The sequence below is a fragment of the Lepisma saccharinum genome, chromosome 1 (assembly GCF_977018435.1).
Source record: "Lepisma saccharinum chromosome 1, izLepSacc3.1, whole genome shotgun sequence".
NCBI classification, from domain to species: Eukaryota; Metazoa; Arthropoda; class Insecta; order Zygentoma; family Lepismatidae; genus Lepisma; species Lepisma saccharinum.
Window position 1 is genome coordinate 18,150,012 of NC_139229.1, and position 21,424 is coordinate 18,171,435.

The 21,424-nt window shown below is 38.7% G+C and overlaps 1 protein-coding gene across 1 annotated transcript in view; it reads left to right on the forward strand.

The window, feature by feature from the left end:
• LOC145993289 (F-box only protein 32) overlaps positions 1–21,424 on the forward strand; it is a 249,841-nt gene that overhangs the window by 60,238 nt on the left and 168,179 nt on the right. The window contains exon 3 of the mRNA XM_083129427.1: positions 21,283–21,342. Coding sequence (XP_082985553.1) covers positions 21,283–21,342 — 60 coding nt within the window. The remainder of the gene's footprint in view (positions 1–21,282; positions 21,343–21,424) is intronic.

Below are 21,424 nucleotides of genomic sequence, written 5' to 3' on the forward strand. Positions count from 1 at the left end.
AACCATATATTGACACAAACACGGAGCTTCGAACATCTGCAAAGAGCGAATTTGATAAGAGCTTGTTTAAATTGATGGTGAATTCAGTGTATGGCAAAACTATTGAAAATGTCAGAAAACATACCGATGTTAAAATAATTACTGACCCCAGCCGGAGCAAAAAATTGGTTGCAAAGCCTAATTTCAATTACAGAAAAATTTATGATGAGCACATGGCACTCTTCAACATGATGAAAACAAAGATCAAATTTGATAAACCTATTTATGTAGGGGCTGTGATATTGGAATTGTCCAAATTACATATGTTAATATTATATTATGATGTGCTGAAACCTTTTTACGGTGATCGTGTAAAATTATTGTACATGGATACGGATAGTTTTATTCTTGAAATTCAAACAGAAGATGTTTATCAAGATATGTCACAGCCTGAATTGTTTAAATATTTTGATACCACTGAACATACAAAGATTCAACAACACCACAACAAAAAGGTGCCTGGCAAGTTAAAAGATGAGACACTTGGCGATGTTATTGTGGAATTTGCTGGGTTAAGTGCCAAGATGTACAGTTTTAAAACATGTAGTGCTGTTGTCAAAAAAGCCAAGGGCATTGGCAGAGTTACTGTGGAAAAAGAGCTTGTATTTGAAGATTATAAAAATTGCATCAAATCACAGAATTCAATTAGAACATCAGAAAATAGAATTCAGAGTGAGAATCACTTGCTGACTAGCAATATTGTAACAAAAGTGGCCCTGGACCCACATGATGATAAGAGATGCATTTTATCATGCGGCATGCATACTTTGCCTTGGGGGCATTGTGATTTGAAAAGTGGAAATCAATGCCCAATTACAGAGCATGATTTGAAATAAATAAACATGCCTATGAACTTATTTGGGTTCAAAAAACAGGCTATTATGGACCTGCCCACACCACAACCCTCTCCTGATTTACAATCTGTAATGTCTAAACTGAGTGGCTTGTTAATTATTCATCTGAACAGCATACTTACAGATGTTGATGAAGAAACAGGCAAAACATTGTACATATTTAACAATAATTTAAATCATTACCAATTACCTGTAGGTGGGCAATTGCAATTTATTACAACCCCTGAGGGTGATGTCAAGATTTCAATAGGGAGAAATATTTATAGAATTAAGCACTCAAACATGGTTTCTGGTACTGTTTATACTGTTTCTGCTGGTGACTGCTTATATATTGAGGTCCCTGGATCCTATGACAAGCTTATACCCTTTTTTATAGAATTAAGAATCAGATACTCTATAATAAATAACCATTAAAAGAAAATGCCTAATGATATATTTGGCCATACAAGACATGAAGATCACAGTGACGAGATTCTGATGCTTGATGTCAGAGTCAAGAAATTAAGAAGTGATTTACAAGCTTTACAAACTACACTCAATGCCAGTCTTCAATTAGAAATTACAAATTTACAATCACAATGCATGGACCCTCTTCTTAAAATTGATTCCGAACTCAAAGTGCTGCTTCAGAAATATACTGATTTGGCCACATTGGATAATTTTCAAAGTTTAGAAGAGGCTGTAGCAGCTCTTCAAGCCAAATTTAAGACCCAGGCTACCAACTCCGAGCAATTGAAACAACAATTGGAAGAGCAGATAAATAATGTCCAGGCACAGCTCCAAACAATTGTCAAAAGCATAAAATCAGAAGAAGATTTTGATCTAGTCATTTCCACTCTGAAAGAACAGATTCAGTCACTCCAGATACCTAATCTGGATCCTCTGCACAATGCCATAGCCGAGGTTAAAGAAAAAATTGAGACACTTGAAAATTTTATGAACAATTTGCCATCTTCTGATGCTTTGAATGCAATAACTCGGAGTGTAGCAAACATTAAGCTGCAACTCGAAACATATGAAGATTTTGGAAAAATTCAAAGTACCATAACCCATCTTGAAGGTACCATAGCAGCAGTGCAAAGTGATTTGGCAAATGTACAAGAAACTCGCCTGCCTGGGATTGTAGATACCCTTGTCAGTGTCCAGCACCAAATCACAAAGCTTGAAAACCTCAACACTGAATCTGAACTGTCTCATTTTCATCACTTGATAGATGATATCCAAACAAAGCTTGAAATTTTACAACGATCAACACCCTCTCAGGCAGATATAACCCTGCTCCAAAATGCTATGCAAAATGTGGCTGATGCTTCTGAATTAAACAATGTGAAATTGGCACTTGAATTTTTGCAAAATACAGTATCAAATTTGCCTACATCACAGGAACTTAAAAATATTAAGAGGGCAGTGAATAGGATATTGAAATCAGAAGATATCAAGAATATCCAGACAGAGATCAAACAACTCACTCAGACAGTGGCCACTCTACCAACCAATCAACATATTAATGAACTGCATGCCCTGTTTGAGGATATCAGAAGACAGGTCCATGATCTTACTGCTCAAAATTCAAAATTGGCAGTTGTTGAAAATTTACAACAAATTGTGGCTAATATCAAGCAACAGCTAGGGACCATGGAATCCAATCAAGCAAATGCTCTGTCTGTTTTTGCCACCCAGCTACAAGAAATTGTGCAACAATACAAAAAACTTGTTGTGGACATAAAAATCAAGCCAGGCCACGATGATGTTGTTAGGACCATCAATGAGCACCTTGAATCTGTAACAAGCAGATTGCTTACAGCAGAAAAGGAAATAACAGGCATAATCGAGAATCCAAAACATACAGTAATTCTTGAATTGTACAGCATCCCCAACAAAGAATATGATTCTCCATTTACACCAGGTGGCAAAATATATATGCTGTCCCCTGCACAATTTTATTACCAGTTTTTTGTTGGGGGCACGCTGAGACCAATCAAGATCAAATATTGGCATCAGCCACAGGCACACCACTACCCTACCTTATCAATAACAAATGCTGAGAACAAAGTGAAAATCACCAGTGTAGAGTTAGAGGATTTTACAGACCCCAATACATTAGAAACAGCCTATACTGAAGATGATGGCACTTTGGAATTTAAAATACAAATAGGGGACAAATTATATTTAGAAAATCCTGCAGTCTCAGCTGCTGAACACCCCATAGTTGCAATATTCCTGTTTACATATTATGTCTAGACAAATTATAGTTGATGAATTACACAGACAAGCCCGACATAATTATAAGAGACTCCCAGTAGTCACAAAAGGCATAGATGATTTATGGCAGAGCGACTTGATTGAAATGGCAACTGGGCAGTTGAAAAACCTAGACAAAATCAACAAGGGCTACAAATATCTACTCACTGTCATAGATACATTTTCAAAATTTGCCTGGGCTGTGCCACTCAAATCCAAGACTGGAACATGTGTTACAGAAGCCTTCAGAACAATCATCAATCATTCAGGAAGATCACCGCGCTATTTGCAAACAGATAATGGCAAAGAATTCTATAATTCAGTGTTTCAACAATTTATTAAAAGCCAAGCAATAAAACATTACTCGAGTTACAGTGATCTCAAAGCCTCAATTGTAGAGAGATTCAACAGAACCCTAAAAAATCTTATGTATAAACAATTTACACTGCAGGGTAATTATAAATGGCTTACAATCCTTCCAGAACTTCTAAATAAATATAACAACTCGGTCCATTCCACAATCAACATGAAACCCTCTGAAGTAACTCCATCTGATGAGCAAAAATTGATCAGGACTGTTTATTATCCTAGATACCAGCCAACAACAAAAAGGGCCAAATACAGGGTAGGTGATCAAGTAAGAATCAGCAAATATAAGCACTTATTCAAGAGAGGCTTTACAAGAAACTGGAGTACTGAATTATTTACAGTGGTTCAAGTTAAACCCGGGACCCTTAACACATATATAATAAAAGATCACCGAGGAGAAATTCTCAAAGGCAGATTCTATGAACAAGAACTCAGCAAAACTAAACAGCCTGACACATATCTCATAGAAAAAATTATCCGCAGAAAAGGCAACAAGTTATTTGTCAAATGGCTGGGTCATCCGGAAAACAGCTGGATCGATGCAGACAAAATAATAATATGAGCACCTGGGATGTTATAAAGAGGCTGCCAGAACCTGAACAACAGAATAAGAGAAATGGCAACTTGCTGCCTGATAATATTAGGTGTCTTATTGTTGGGCCATCTGCTTGTGGTAAAACTACACTAATGGTTGATAATTTTTTATTGGCACCCAACTGGTTAGACTGGAAAAACAGGCACTTGTATGTCTTCTCTAAGAGCTTGGAACAATTAAAATATCAGCAGCTGATGAAGCTATATGATGGATTGGATATAGCCACTTTTGAACCAGATGTTAAGCCACTTCATGAATGTCTCGATAATTCTGTTGTTGTGTTTGATGATGTTATACTGGATAATCAAAACAAGGTTAGAAATTTCTTTACACAGGGGCGACACAAAAACATTGATTGCTTCTACCTGGCACAGACTTTTTCTAAAATACCGAAGCAGCTGATCCGAGACAACAGCAATTTTATATGTGTGTTTCATCAAGATCATACCAACCTCAAACACATACACGATGAATATGTAGGTGGGGACTTGAGCTACAATGATTTTTCCAAGTTTTGCAGTAGATGCTGGAACCAGGACAGTTATGGCTTTGTCACAATTGATATGACAAGAACACCTAATAGTGGCAAATACAGGAATAAAATCAACGATTTTCTAGACGTTGAGACATAAATAAATAACCATGAAACGACCAGTCATTGATGATCTTAAGTTAAGAGATTATCTTGTAAAAAGATTCAAGGGATGGAAATCAGAGAACCGGGGAATTTATGAAAAACACAAACAAACAGAACAGCCTGTAATTGATGCTATTAATAATTTAGGTAAGAATATCAAAACTGTTACAGAGCAAAATCAAGATTTGATCACAGAGCTCGTACCTGTAGCTGCAAGGAACATATTAGATTATCCATTCACCCCACTTTCCAGTATTCATACACCTAGTCCTGTTGCTCCTAGAAGAATTGAAGCTACACAGGATCCTATTGAATTGGGTCTTCTTGCTCAAAAATATTTAACCACACCTAAAGACAACAAAGATGAGGTTTTTGGCTTATATGCTGACACAGAGCTTGACGGTAGCATCATTCATAGAATTGGCAATTTCAGAGTAACATTTATGGGAGATGATCTAATTGTATATTCAGAATCTCGTCTCGGAGAAAAAGGTGGTTTTGTTAAGTACCCCGGAACACCTGGATTGTGGGAACTGATGACTAGGAAAAGGCCTGGCAGCTATACAGATCAAGATTATGAACACTACAAAGAAATATTAATAAAATCAGATGCTCTATACCAGAACAATGATCCCACACAAAAAAGAGTCAAGTCTAGCAGTGGAGCAAAGTATAACAACTTAATCAAGCCCATATGGTCGCAGATCAAGACTGGCAGTGGAATCAAACAATACAACACCCTGCCTAAAGAATTTGTGTGGGTTGATGATGTCAGGAAACTTGTGGATAGGTTATTGGTGATAGCTGGGGAGGAAAATGCTGGGAACCACAATTTTTACAATGAAAAGGTTGGAATTATGGACATGATAAGCACCAAATTGTCTAATTTTATAGTGAATGACCCTAAAGGGATTGGATATCTCATAAAAATTATTAATACTCTACCACCTAAATTTTGGAATATTTCTGAGGGTCGGGGCCTGGTTAATGACATTATAAACAAGCTGCCATTTGAACTACACATTCCAGGCTATCAGTATTGTGGTCCAGGCACAAAATTGGATCATAGATTAAACAGAGGTGATCCTGGTGTAAATCCTTTAGATGCTGCTTGTAGAGACCATGACATAGCATACAACACACATACTGATCTTGACAAGAGACATGTTGCAGACAAGAAATTAGAAGAGGCTGCATTTGGTAGATTTGTAAGCAAAGATGCTTCTTTAAGTGAGAGAATAGCAGCATTGGGAACCACCATAGCTATGAGCACCAAACAAAAACTGGGGTGGGGGTTGTGAATATGTATATAATAAACCTACAATGAAGGCCAAGGGTGTTATGTATCAAATACCTTATGCAGGTCTCAAATCTCTTAAAACTATTGACAGTCTTTTAACCAAAAAGCAGCGGAAGAAAAAAAGCTCTTGTATTGCAAAGGGACATGGTATGAAATTGTTGCTTAGTACCCCCCAATTAAAAAAATTACAGCAATCAAGAAAAAAATCACATGTGGGGGGATTCATATTTACCATCCCTGCCATCTTAGCTGCTCTCGGGGCTGTTGGGAGCTTGGCTGGGGGATCAGCTGCCATAGCAAAAACAGTCATAGATGCCAAGAAAAATAGGGCAGAATTAGATGAGCAGAAGCGCCATAACCTGGCCATGGAGAAAAAAGGCAAAGGTGTTAAGAGAGCCATGAGTAAGTTTAAAAAAAACAAGAGCCGCTTACAAACCAAGATATTGAAGCTTTAATCAAGCCACTGGGCATCAAACATTTTAGAGGTGTGTACATGTCTGATTCTTTACCGGAACAACCACTCAACAAAGAGTGTGGCATTGTTAATTTGGATGAGTACAAAAATCAGGGCACTCACTGGATCTGTTATCTTAAATATTTAAAAAATGAGGCATTTGTGTTTGATTCATTTGGAGGTGTTCCACCTGAAAATTTAGTAAAATATCTAAAATCAGCTAATCTTTATTACAATAATGCCCGTGTTCAGAACTTCAAAGATGTTAATTGCGGACATTTGTGTTTATCTGTTCTTAGATATATGTCTCAAATAAATAAACCATCAATTGAAAATTTTCAAAAGGCCTTGTGGTATCTGAAACATCATGGGGGTATTCCATCTCACCAGCCAAAATTCAATATTGAAACTCAAATTGCATGATGATATAGTGTATCCCAAAACAATAGCTCTCAGAGCATTTTACGGCATGTACTTGATACCTAATATTACACACCACAACAACAAAATTGCAGTAGGGGATCAAAAAATTGTCATCACTCCAGGGCAGTATAATCTGTCCACTCTAAATGCTCAATTACCCAGAGGTGTAGTGTTAAGTCAAAATTCTGTCACTCACAGAGTAGAGATTGTATCTGCTACAGAAACAGTGGATCTGGGTACTATAGGAGAGCTGTTAGGCTTTGAGAACAACACAAAACTCGAACCGGCCATCAAACACACTGCTATTAATATACCCAAATTCTTAGCCATAGAGACTCTGAATATTCACTGTAATGTGGCCGAGGGTATGATCACCAAATCAAATGGCATAGGCACTCACAAACAAACTGGCATCATTGCAACATTCAAACCTAATTCCGAATTCATGGAGCCAATCATCTACAATCCATCCCCAACATTATATTTTCCCGTGTGCCATAATAGAATAGATTACATTGAATTGATGGTCACTAATGAAAAAGAAGAATTAGTTGATTTTGCTGGAGCCACAACAACTGCAATCATAGAGATTAACATTTAAATAAAAATACATACAATGGAAAATATTGAGAGTTATGAGCTACAATCATTCCCTCCAAACAGGAGGACATTTGCAAATTTAAATCAACCCAACACAGAGATTGAGGTTGATCTTGATGTAGGGGACGGATTTATACACCCTCACAGAGCAGATCTATACATCAAGTTTGATGTTGTAAAGCTCGATGGTACAGATTACCCTGCAAATTCAAATATAAGACTGGTTGATAATTTTGTGCCGCATCTGTTCTCTGAAATTGAGATCAGAAAGCATGGCGTTGTTATAAACAGAATAGATTATCCCGGCATTACCTCCACAGCTTTGGCCACTCTAAAATTATCCAAGACCGAGGCTCCATACTACAAAATAGGGGGATTTGAAGCTGGTGATAAGATATTATCTAAAAATCACACAGTGCTGTTCCCCATGCGCCTGTTGCCAGGATTCTTCTCAGATTACAAAGAAATTATGTGGAAGGGGGGGTTAAGAATTACATTTAGAAGAGCTGCAAATGATAATAATGCTTTGATGAGGTACAGTACATTAAACCCTACAGGGGAAGCTCTGCCTAATACCCTACCTGATGAGGGCAAATGCATTATTCAGACTATGGAGCTAAGAATCCCTGTTGTTGAATATGAGGCCAGTTATGCTCTTAAATACAAAGCTGATATAATAAAAAATCCACAGATTCCTCTGCAATTTTATACATATCAATGCGTACAGAAGCCCGCATCTGGTACATATTATGAATTTGATGCTACAAATTCATTCTCCAGCATACAATACGACATGCCTGATTTTGTAGTGGTACTGTTTCAGACTGGAAGACACAACAATCAGGAAAAAAATTCAAGTAAATTTGATAACTGCAACATCAAGAACATATATCTTAAAAATGGCAGAAATGAGGTATTCCCTAGAGAAAATTACAATTTAGACATGTCCAAGGATGATTTCCTCAAATTATATGAGGCTTTTTCGGCTTTCAAGCGTGTCACTACTGGCAGTACTGATATGTATTACACACCAGATGAATTCAAAACACAGAGACCCATGTTTGTCATCAACACTTCAAAAAGAAAACAGGTTGTGGTTAATGACAGGACAAACATTAAAATTATCTGTGAATTTCACGAGGCATTACCTGATGACACCATTTGTAGTGTTATTCTCATAGGTGAAAAATCATATGTTTATGATGTAAGAAATGAGAGAGTCACGGAGCAATTCTAGAAGATATTTGTTCTATTATCCTGTTGTACAACATACAAACCTCAACTGTATTATCAGCTAGCAGTGAATATCTTATGTGTGGGCAGTTGTATATATTTCAATCTATCAGGACTCGAACCCAAAGCCCCTTGTTTACAAGACAACAATATTAACATTTTGCCATCAGGAGAGGCTTTGCATTTTATCAGGACTCAAGCCCGAGCCTTTTGCTTACAAAGCAACAATATTAACATTTTGCCATCAGGAGAGGCTTTACATTTTATCAGGACTCAAACCCAGAGGCCTCCTGATTGCAAGGCAATAAAAACCATGCACCACACTCCACTGGGCCTCAGAACCCAGTAACTATAAGCTTTATATTAATATACATGGCAGAATCAATCTGAGCTACACTAAAATTCAATTCCTGGGATTTTGACAGAAAAACACACTATAAGCAATAAGATCATATGGCATAATTTTAAGTATAAGCAAATCTGTCTGAGAGGCTTTCACCCTTTCTACACTAGAATTCAAAATTCTTAAAATTAAGAGCATATCACACTGGAAGAATTGGGGTATAGGCCCCTCTTGGCATTGTCTTAAGTACGAGTAAATCTATCTGTTGAGCCCTCGCCTTTTCTACACTAGAAATTCAGAATTTCTTAAAAATCAGAGCATATCACACCTGAAAAATTGGGGTATAGGCCTCTCTTGGCTTTGTTTTAAGTATAAGCAAATCTGATTGTTCAATCAAATAGCCTCGCCTTTTCTACACTTAAAAGTTGCGCTGTCCGTAGTATCAATACAACTACTTATTTTTTATGTTTTTTGCTTGTTTTTCTTATATTTTTTCTTGTGTTTTTGTTGGTATCTTAATGTTCTTAGTTTTTATATATTTCATTTTTTGGTACCTTAATGTTTGTAGTTTTTATATATTTCACAAACAGTTAGTTATAAAAATCAATTTATAAAATGTAAAGTAGAGATGGTTAAGTGGAAGAAAAGGCTTGTGCCTTAACTTCGCCATCCAAAACAAGGAATGAATAAATAAATAAATCACACTCGTAACGCTAGAATGCCGCATTGACATTTGAGGAAAACAAGCAACTTCACGATGCAAATATTCAATAAATAAAAATATATTTTCAGCGTTCGGATAGGCTTCACATAGTTAGCCTCAACTCCATTCTGTATAACATGGGAAGGACAAGTTTTTTGTGTTATGGTCAATACAGTATAGCCACAAGGATTCATGTTCTGTCCTCGATTCTTCGGGGCTTTTCGAAGAAGTATTTTGTTCACGTTTTCGTCCTCTCCCCTCCAGTGTGTGTGGGCGTCGGACGCTGCTACTGGATCTAAAGCGAGCCCATATATTAGTGTTTAACATGTAAGTGCTGAGTTTGAACCTGGTCCGTGTGACGTTTATTTCCAATCCCGAGCACAAACCTTGGTTCTACATGAAGACTTGCTAGCGACCTGTTGAATTTATTCATAAGGCTACGTCTTTATGAGTCAACGTAACTGACAGGTTGATGGAATGGAAGATAACCGTGGCGCTTCGTTGTCGAGTTCGGAATTCTTGCAAACGTTTAAGCTGGGGAGGCAGGGGAGCGCCATGCCCCCCCCCCTTCCCCACGAAAAATGAATATGTAATATATTGTTATGTAAATATACATTACTCAAATAACATTTTGTTTAACGGGATCCTAGGACTAGGAACTGAACTGATGCCGATATAAGATTTAGCTTATAATCCGTTAAAGTTTATACTAGGTAAAATATACTGGATTTTGCTTGTTAATTCTAAATGGTTTGGTCATTGTAATTTATATTTGTATAACAGTGATAAATTTTCCACAAATAGAGAAGTTATGGCATTAATTTGTTGTAGGAACACTATGCTTCAGTTTGATACACTTGGTATTACTGGTATTTGGAGTTGAAATTTTATATTAAATATAAAGAGGTAATATTTAGAACTATTTTCAAGTAGAAAGTAAGTTGTCCGTATTTACCACTTCCATGCTTCCGTATTTCGTTGATTGTTTGGTGCAGAATTTAATGGGGTAAATTATATTAAATGTTGCAATTTTTTGGTGATATGTGGTAGATAATTACCTGGAGTAATATATTATTATTATTATTTAAATACATTATTTACACTATAATTATCATGAATTTTTAGAAAAAAAATCTTTGTAAATCATGAGTCAGTCGTGGCAAGTAACGTAAAAGCTCGCCCCCCTGATGGTACTTCCCCTCCCCCCCCCCGTGTACCCAACAGCCAGGCACGTATCCAGGAATTACTTTCGGGGGGGCTCAACACCATTTTTTTAAGGGGTATAGTAAGAACCTCACAATTGTATGTTCAAGACCAGTGGTGGCGATTGGGTTCCAAAACGAAGGGGGGGGGGGGGTTTGCGGAGAGCGTTGCAAGGAAAGTTTACTTTCTGTTGGTAGACAAGGCTTAACATTAAGAGGCCATAATGTTGAGGCAAGAAAATAAAAAATGGGGAGCAACTATCCCTTAAATCGTCGCCACTTTAAGGCTGTCATTTTAATCAGAACGTGAAATCGGAACATTTTTTACCACTCGACTCCTCTGTTTCCATGCATTAACATTGTGTGCCGGAACCATCTCAGTATGTGTGTTTGTCCATTTCTTCTCATCAGGCATAAAAACATCTATGGTGTCTTTGAGTGTTTTTACGAAGCTGTTGCACATGCAAGGGATGGACAATCCACTCGACAACGCGAAATTCAAATTGTGAGCTGCGAACTGGACGCAGCCAGCTCTCGAATATTTCTCTCTGATTCGAGCCTGAACACCACTAACGTGTCTTGTCCTCCCATTTTTCAGCTCTTATAAAAGCCGAAACCCACCAAATTGTTCAGATTCAGGCCTTAGCACTCACAAGTGTTCAAAAATGCCTGTCACAGATTCCGCTGTCTTGTCATATATCGACACGAAACAAAGGAAGTCTTCTCGAATACAGAGGTGGATCACGAAACAATTAATGCACAGTGAAAACCCTTCCGTTCCCAACACATCTAATGTTTCGTCTCCCAGTATGATCAAATGCTTACTCATTTATCTCCAGTGACGTGCCCAAGGGAGGGTTGGTGAGGTCATAACCCCATTTGATCCAGTATTCCTTTTTTTATATAAAAAATAGAGGAACGTCAAAGACAGGAAAAAAATGGCAAAATCAGGACTGACCACCAAAAATAGTATGCGTAACTCCTCTCCCTTCCGAAAATGCTGGGCACGCCTCTCTTTATCTCGGACACATTTTTTAAAATCAACTCACCAGAAGTTTTTATCATTCCGTATTGGAGATTGAAGTAAGATGCGTTCTTCCTGCAGATTTGGATATGATCCTTTAGGGTGCTGTCGTCTGCCTGCCTTCACACCTAACCTTAACAAGGCCCTAATTTTCCATCCTTGTGACTTGGATTTTCAAGACTTAGGAAGGTTTCAGACTGAAGGAACACGCAATACATGTCGATTGGAATGGGCCAATCAACAGCAAAGTTTCACACCGTAGCGACACAAAAGGCCGCACAAACCTAATCTTCAGGCGACACTCTGTGAAATCTCCCTTATTAGGCCACTGTCATTGTCACCTCGAAGTAGTAGCTCTTGTTGACTACAGAAAAAAATTCTCCTCAACCGGTGGGAATGCTCCTCAGTTTTCTTCTCTCTCCTATACTTTCTGTGCTTGTTCACTATACAGGCAACACCTTACGATTTGATATACACTATGTAGACATTTTAACGAATAATCGGTTGAAGTCAAGGATGGCTAGGTGGCTCAGTTGGTAGAGCCCTGATTTGGGTCCTGGTAGAGCCTGATTTCCGCCTAAAATGTCTACATATGCAACATCTTCTTGCTTTCTCTTCTCGACATTCATAAAATTTTCGGCTGTCTCTTTATGGTAGTTAAGTATTTGAATGTGTTTCGAACCCAGTAGGCTCAAACAAAAGTTGTTTTGTTTTTTACCATGAAATTCTCGGACTGCATATACGAAATTTAGTTCTGGCAAAACTAAATCATCACTCAAAACTTTGATTTTCAGTTGATCTATGCAGCTTATTTCTGTTTTAATAAACCACTCCAATATCCGGTACTGCTGAAATATTCACTTTATAGAGAGAGAGAGAGAGGGAGGGAGGGAGAGAGAGAGAGAGAGAGAGGCAAGCAGGCCGGCCTGCCTTGATCTCTTCGACCCTCGAACCCAACTAGCACTACACTGAGGCCCCGGAAATTCTGCGAAGTTATATCCTCATTATATTCTAGAACGTTCCGCAGATAAAACGATTCGTTAATATTGAAAGTAGTTGACTCCTTCTCTCATTCAAGAACGTACCGTACCCTCTCCCGCCTTCCAGAGATTAATAATTACAACGAATCGCCCTACGTGTGGCGCTACCTTTGTTGTGCAGCTTCCAAATGCTGACAAGTTTCTACATAGTGCTCAAGTGCGCTGCGACAACACCGAAAGCGCAAGAAAAGTTTACGTGCAATATTATCAACTACAGGGTTATAGAACATTTTCCGTCTTGTCTCGATAATTATTTCTCCCAAATTATCATCACATTATTCAAGAATCCAAAATCCTAATTTTATCTAGTGTAAACAGAAAAAAATTCCTGATGGGATGGCTCGAGCCTCCTGATTTCCACCTTGGATACGTGTTATTGACAATAATAAGGTTATAGAACGCTCTCCGTCTTGTCTCGATAATTATTTCTCTCAGATTTATAAATTTATTATCTTCACATTATTCAAGACGCCAAAAATCTAATTTTAGTTTAAATTTAAAAATTTCCTGAGAGGGGCTCGAGACCTCATCCCCACCTTGGATACGTGCTATTAACAATAACTTGGGTATAAAACATGCTCCGTCTTGCCTCGATAATTATTTCTCTCCTTACATTATTTTCACATTATTCAAGAAGCCAAAAACCTAATTTTATCTAACTTAAACTGAAAAATTTCCTGGGGAGAGGGTCGAGCCCCCTGTGCCCCATCTTGGATACGTGCTATTATCAATAACAGGGTTACGGAACATTCTCCGTCTTGCCTCGATAATTATTTCTCTTTCCTAAATTATTGTCACATTATTTTATTTCACACCACAAGAAACCAAAAACCTCATTTTATCTAGTGTAAACCTAAAACTTTCGGGGGGGGGCTCGAGCCCCCTAAGCCCCCCTATGGATACGTGCCTGCCAACAGCCAATTACTATTCAGTTTCCCTTCTCGTTATTACCTTTACATATGAAATGAATATACTGAAACTTTTTTGCGTGGATATAGCTAAACTATAGTGGCCTTCTTACACGCATGTTTATTTAATGATTTGGTATGTAAAACCTGGAATTTTGTCTTTACGAAATTGTAGACGCCGTGAGTGATGTAACACAGAATCCTGAACATCTGAAACGTTTACTTGCTATTACATTAGTCTCAACGTAAAGTGGAAAGCGTCTAACCAGCCCAACCCTTTAATTCTTCCCTTTTTGACCCTTGCAAAATCTTGGTCGCTCTTTAATAAATGTGTGGGTGTCAAAACGGTGATGTTCACCCTCTCGCTTCACAACTCTACCGATGTGTTACGTAGAAGAGATTTAAAACAGGATATAACAATGTATTCAAATTTAAATGAAACGCGTGTATACTTCTCTTGGAAATGGAACAATCCTTTCAACTCTTGTAAATATCGTGAGCATATATAAGGCAATTGTGACTGGACTTACAGTTTAAAACAAGATCTGAACGAGTTACAATTTTTAATCGCCCGGTTTTGAATTGTCATTTTTTAAATTTGTGGCAAAACATGCCACCGTCCTCAAGCCTAGAGCCTCGTCGACCTGCAACATTGCAGTTACCTGGGTATAATACGTGCAAGTGAGGTTGACTTTGAATGTAATAAATGGAAGTGAGGTTGACTTTGGGTGTAATACGTGGGAGTGAGGTTGACTGTGGTTGTAATACTTGGAAGTGATTTTGACTTTGGTTGTAATACGTGGAAGTGAGGTTGACCAGTGATTTATCCACACACCACCTAACACCCCCCCCAACACCCTCCCAAATTTTGACCAACACCCCCCCCCCAAGCAGAAAAGTGGAACACCCCCCCCTGTAGGGGGGTGTAAGTATGGATTTTTATATCAACAATAGAATAACAATACTTCAACATAAAGGTACCATTTGTAGCTCTGCAAGAAGCGTAGTCCAATGGACCTTTGTGTCAAAGAAGGAGGGTGGAATTTTCAGCATGGTTATTTCCTGGAAACACCAGCTTCCTTGACAAGGCTTTGGAAGGAACACTGCCATCTGGAAAATGTCAAACTGACCTCTCGCCCTCCTTCCAGGGAGCACATACCGCACACAGTGTTGACAGTTCAGCGTTTGAATACCTAAATAAATATTTCTTAAATACGTTACAGATTTGTAAATTGAACCCCTGAGTCAATGAAATTTATATTGCGTTGCATTTTCCTTTCGATTCTTTCATGTGAAAAATGTACGATAAAAGTAAGGGAAGATATTCAAAGATACAGGTTTGAGTGAATTGTGTTACTATGGTTAGCAACACTATTTTCTGTAACTTGGGCGAGATGGATGATTTTGGAGTGGTAGAGAAGAGAATGGTCAAATGCCTTAGGCCTTAGGTCAGAATCTTAGTGTAGCATCTCAGTTCGTGTGTTGTCGTTCTGCTTAGTGTAACAATGTCTGAAACTTTACTGCAAAAGTGGTTAAAGAAGATACGGGATTTTGAAAAAGAGAATGGAATCAGACAGAAAGAAACTGATAGGGGTGAGTAGAGAAGAGAAGCAGTGACACTATATGTAGGTATAATTTTTCCCAACGGATTCATACAGTACCAATATATTCGCTATAAAACTGCAAGTAATTCATGAAGAACCGAAGTGATTCATTCACGTCTATAGTTGATGTATGTGACCATTTTTGTGGCTCTAAGATTTTTTACCTTTGTAAATGAAATTATATATTAGAAAGAGAGTTGTAAAAAAAGGGGGGGTTCGCACGAGGTGGTTGCCTTGGAGCTAAGGACAAATGGGGTGTCGAACAAGCAAGAAGGATAAAAATAGAAAAGCGTTAATGTCGTGGTGTCCTGTGAAATTACTGGCATCCTATTAAATTAAAGTTATTGTCAGTTTGCAAAGATATATAGATTTAGTAAAAATTGTCTTCCTCTTTTCATGTAGTCGGTTCCCTGACATAATGACATATTTAATTTTTTGCAACTTTTAAGAATAAACAAAGGAAGTATGAGGAATTAAACATAAAAATAAATTTAATTTACATTAAGTCCCAAATTTATATCTGACCATAGGCGCACCAGTGGGGGCACGATGGCACTTGCCACTCACTGCCTGCTGGAAAACGTGGAGATAAGAATTTTGTTTGGTTCATTGTGTTCCTTGTGCTGGAAAGTGAAATAAATGCTATTCAATTTTTAAATAATTGAAAATAAAACATTACCTCAATTTAGAAGTGAAAATTCCTTACCTCAATTTAGAAGTGAAAATTCATTGCCTTCCCTTTGCATCTAACATGCCATATGTTTATTTGCACATGTTTTTTTTTCATTTTCTTTTAAGGCAAAGATACACATGACTCCTAATTCCATAGTGTCTCTCGTCCAGTATTTGAAAGATAAACTCTCAACAGCGTGAATAGTATTTTAAAAAGTTTTGTAAGGGTATAGGACTTCAATATGAAATTCCTTGACCGATTTCGTTCAAAAGCAATACCAGGCATCTATCAACTTGCATCCCAACTTCCCACTAATTTTAAAGTCTTCATAACCATGCTCTAAATATATAGTTTCATTACTTTATTTCAGTTTGTGAATCATTGTTTAAATAGAGATTTGAAAACAACAGCAGTATTTGTAACTCATTCGCAACATAGAACTATTAAAATTATGCATATTTTCTAACTGAAGCTAGAACAGGAGGGGGCAGGGGGCATGTGCTTAGGTAAAGAGGACACCGAACGAGCAAAGCAAGATTGTAAAGAGTAAACATCGTGGGATACTGTGAAATAAAAGTATTGTCGCTATGTTTAATTAATAATATGCATTATCAGTTTGCAAAGAAATGGTTCTAAAAATTTTCTTGCTCGCTTCGCTCGCAATGTATTAATTTATTTAGGTCATATTATATCTGTATTCAAACATGCAAGCGCGCGCGCACCCAATGCATTCTCACTGATATTTCATCAATGAATTGGCCACCCTCTAAGATGAACTCCGACTTACACCTATGACAAGAACCATACAAATACAGTTTGAGAATATTGCGCAAGTGTTCCTAATTTCTTTATAACTAGCCTAAGAATTGCATGAAATGATTTCTGGTAATAATGTGTTTAAATTTTGTGTTTTTCAATGTCATCTCGTGTCTTTTGTCTAACGATTGATTAAATCAAGTAGTGAATATTATCGGAAAGCAATACTCGAAATGTTAACATTATCACAAAAATCTATTTCCCATCTTTTCCTGCATTTGACATACCTTTTTTACTGAAATGTTACGTGAAGGGAAGGGGGGGAGGGGGTTAATCTCTGGAAACATCTATGAACAAATTGAATTAGAAACGGTCCAAAATATTCACTTAACATCTCCAAACTTACACCCCCCCAAAAGTTTCCAACACCCCCCCCCAAGAGAAAAATCCTGGATATACCCCTGAGGTTGACTTTGGTTGTAATACGTGGAAGTGAGGTTGACTTTGGTTGTAATACGTGGAAGTGAGGTTGACTTTGGTTGTAATACGTGGAAGTGAGGTTGACGTTGGTTGTAATACGTGGAAGTGAGGTTGACTTTGGTTGTAATACGTGGAAGTGAGGTTGACTTTGGGTGTAATACGTGGAAGTGAGGTTGACTTTGGGTGTAATACGTGGAAGTGAGGTTGACTTTGGTTGTAATACGTGGAAGTGAGGTTGACTTTGGTTGTAATACGTGGAAGTGAGGTTGACTTTGGTTGTAATACGTGGAAGTGAGGTTGACTTTGGTTGTAATACGTGGAAGTGAGGTTGACTTTGGTTGTAATACGTGGAAGTGAGGTTGACTTAGGGTGCCTTAACCGAAGGCCGCCCCTGCCACCACTGTTGGGCAACATAATAAATAATTTAATAATTTATCTTTTTTTTATGTGTTTCTCTCATGAATAACTGCGCTGCGACTCAACGAGGGAGAAAATTGCGATACCGGGACAGCTGAGCGAATAGGGAGAAGCGCTTTTCCGGATCGATATCTCCAGGGTTTTGGCGGGAATCGTATGAAGTGTGTGTGCGCTATTTCGCTGGCTGCCCGCCAGGTCGCAAGTTCAATGTAACAGCTGAGGGAACCGGTAGGGAATTTGACCTAGTTCCTGCTAGAATCCCGATATGTAGGCAGGGTATGGAGAGTAGGAGGATGAAGTGGATGTTGGCATCACTACTTCTTCCCTGCAAAGGATCTTCCCAGTGGCCTTGTGGAGAGAGATCGTGGGTGCAGAGTTCGATTCCCCGCTTGGGACACAAGTTGATGTCTTACTTCTAGAAACTTGGTGATCTAGTCGGTAGACCAGATTTATCCACACACACACACCTCGACAATCCTTTTAGATTTTTCACGAAGGTCCAATTCATTAGTCATTTTGGGTCTAAATTTACTCTTACACCCCCTTTCCCATGGAAAATCCTGGATACTCCCGTGGTCTGAACTCCCGCTCTGGAGAAACAGAAGCTCTGGGCTTCAGTTAGCCTCTAGTGAACTATGCCGGGGGTAATTAAGGCGGCCCGAACGTGGTGCCGAACACATCATGGCTTAGGCACGGTGCAATCCACAAGGAATACCTTTATCTGTTGAGCACCGACCTCTATGGCTGAATAGTTAGCACACCGCGTTACGATGCAAGGGGTCACGGGTTCGAATCCCGGCCCGGGCATGGGTGTTCTTTGTGAGTGTCCCATCATCATGTCATCGCTCATCTTCATTTTCGGGATTAGAGCTCATCTTCATTTTCGGGATTAGACGCGAAGTAAAATAAACCAAATCGTTATCTGTTGACCATAGGAAGATATTATATTAAAGAGGAAGAAGTGACAAGGAAGTGGAAGAAAACGATATTGGCGTTCGTTAAAGGTACTGTTCCTTCATTCACTTCAAGGACCCAGCAGAAAAAAACTTTTTTCAATTAAAAAAAATTCGGCCGAGCGTTTTGGCAACCATCAGCCAAAATGCACTGTGGCGTCAAGTCCCGTGGTGTTCTTTTTGAGTGTTCCTTCATCAATTTCTTATCCACATCGCCGCGATTAGCTAAACTTAGTACAAAACCGACGTAAAATAGTAAAGATATAAATTCTTTCTCTGAGTTAATGTGCCCGTGCTTGCAGATATGTGGGTGTAGCGACGCACTTACCGAATCCTGTGCGGGACTATAGAATATTTGATTGTGGTTGATTTCTGTTATTTAGCGTAGCGTTTCTTTCACTTTTGCCTAATCGTGACGATGAGGATGATATGATGAAATTTATGAAGGGACGCTCACAAGGACCAACCATGCCCAGGCCGAGATTCGATCCTGGCGTCGTAGCGCGCTGTGCTAACCATTTCCCCACGGGTGTCGGCAAATCTTCAATCGTGTTTTCGAAGACAGTCTTGTGTGTCCTCTGACGAAGGGATCTTGTGGCGACCGGTCTTGGCGCAATTTCCATAATCTCCAGAAAGGGGAAAGGGGGGGGGGGCATGTAGCGTCTGAGACGGGTGAACGTGCATTATGATAGTGCTGCTCCGCCGTTTCACATTCCCAGCGTCCAATAAAGGCGTTTTCATCCATCACTTTAATGGAACCGTATCCTAAAAGAGCCATCGGTGTTGCTTCTGAACTTAATTGGAAATTTACTTTCGTGGGGACACGAAAGATATCTCTCTCCTTGATGACCAACATCTTATCTCTCTTTTTGTCTTAGCGACGTCTTTCGCGCTCCAAAAAAAGTCACCACTAGGTACCTTCAATTTTGTTTGGGTTATCTCGTGTCCTTTTTCGGGCCGGCTCCGTGGCGGAGTGGTTAGCACAGCGCCAGAGAATCTCGGCCTGGGCATGTGAGTGTCCCTTCATCAATTGCATCCTTTCATCTCTCGTCCTCGTCTTCGCGATTAGCTATAAATTGACAGAAAAGCGAAGTAAAATAAACTATATGAATCCATAAATGAAAACTTTTTTCGGTGTGTAAGACACTCAAAATGGCAATCTCTCTTCCATGTAGTAAACCTTGAGCAGCATTTTTTGCAGGTCAACGAGGCTCTGCCGCCTGCGCTTCACAGCCAGGATAATTGTCTGTGAGGCTTGTGTTGTGTCGTCCTCATGTGCTTGTGACTGCCCCTTCGTCCATCACATACATCACCATTAATCCCCATAGTTGCGATTTGCCAAAATTGACGGTAAAGTGACGTGAAATAAAAGTTTGAAAAAAATTGAAAGTTTTGTGTTTCCTGTATCAATGTAGAACTAAGCTAATTTGAAGTCCGATTAATCATTCTCAAACACGCTGTGTAACGACATTATTACCATACAGCATACACAATAGTGTGTTACGTTTTGAGCAGCCATCTACCATTCTGCCCCCATAGCGGAATATTTTGCGGAATATTTTGAAATTATATACCAGTACTTGTATTTGCATATGGTAATAAAAGTAAAGTTGTGCAGTTATGGATACTTCTGTGTTGCAGCAATGCCATTGAAAGCCGAGGGATTATTACAATCCAGAAGTGACCCCCGTGACTGTATACCCCTATTCAGATAAAGTGACATATTCTTGAACTGTTCAGCGGCTTGTAATGACGGGATCCCAGGTTCGATTCCCGGTGGAGGCATACAGCACAATGGTTGAGATCCCACTTTAAACTATAGATCCCGTCCCGATTAGCCTTTGTGTGCATAAAGTGGACTTGAAACAACAATTCAATCGATCAGTTCAACTGTTCAACCCTATAAAGCCTGCCACTTTATGTGAACAGAAGTGTACAATGGTATGTAAAGCTAAACTTTGCCTCCAACTTGTTTCGTAGCTTTAAAAAAAAGTGGCCGAAGATGCATCTAATTAAAGTTGACTACTCCGAATTCGAAAGGCTTAGGAGGGGGGGGGGGTAGGAACATGCTCGAAACAATGCTGTTTGTTTCAGATCAGTATTCCGTTTATATGCGTTCAGTTGTTTATTATTGCTTGGTATATTATTATTCTGATGTCGGTTGCAATTCGTATCCAATTCTTTCGAAGTGGAACAAAGACAATGTTCACGAAACCTGCTCCACTGTCTGCGTTACACTTTAAGCCATCACCCCTATTATGGAAATGGATTCGCCCAGTAAGCGCATGCATAAATTTCTTGATAGTCAGGACTAATGTAGACAGCAGATTATATGCAAATATTTCATGTAATTCCAATTCAAGACTAATGCAAGTCACAAATTTTAGAGTATTGTTCCTTTCTTAGCCTAATTGTTTTCTCTTTCTGTTCCCAGGTGCACCAAATTCCAGCCGGACAGTGCTTATATTGGAGCATACAGGACTGCGGCCAGATGGTAGGTTTCTTTACATTACAAGTTTTCTTTATTTTTAAAGTTGTAAGAATAAGTATACCAATGATTCGTGTTTTTTTCTTTA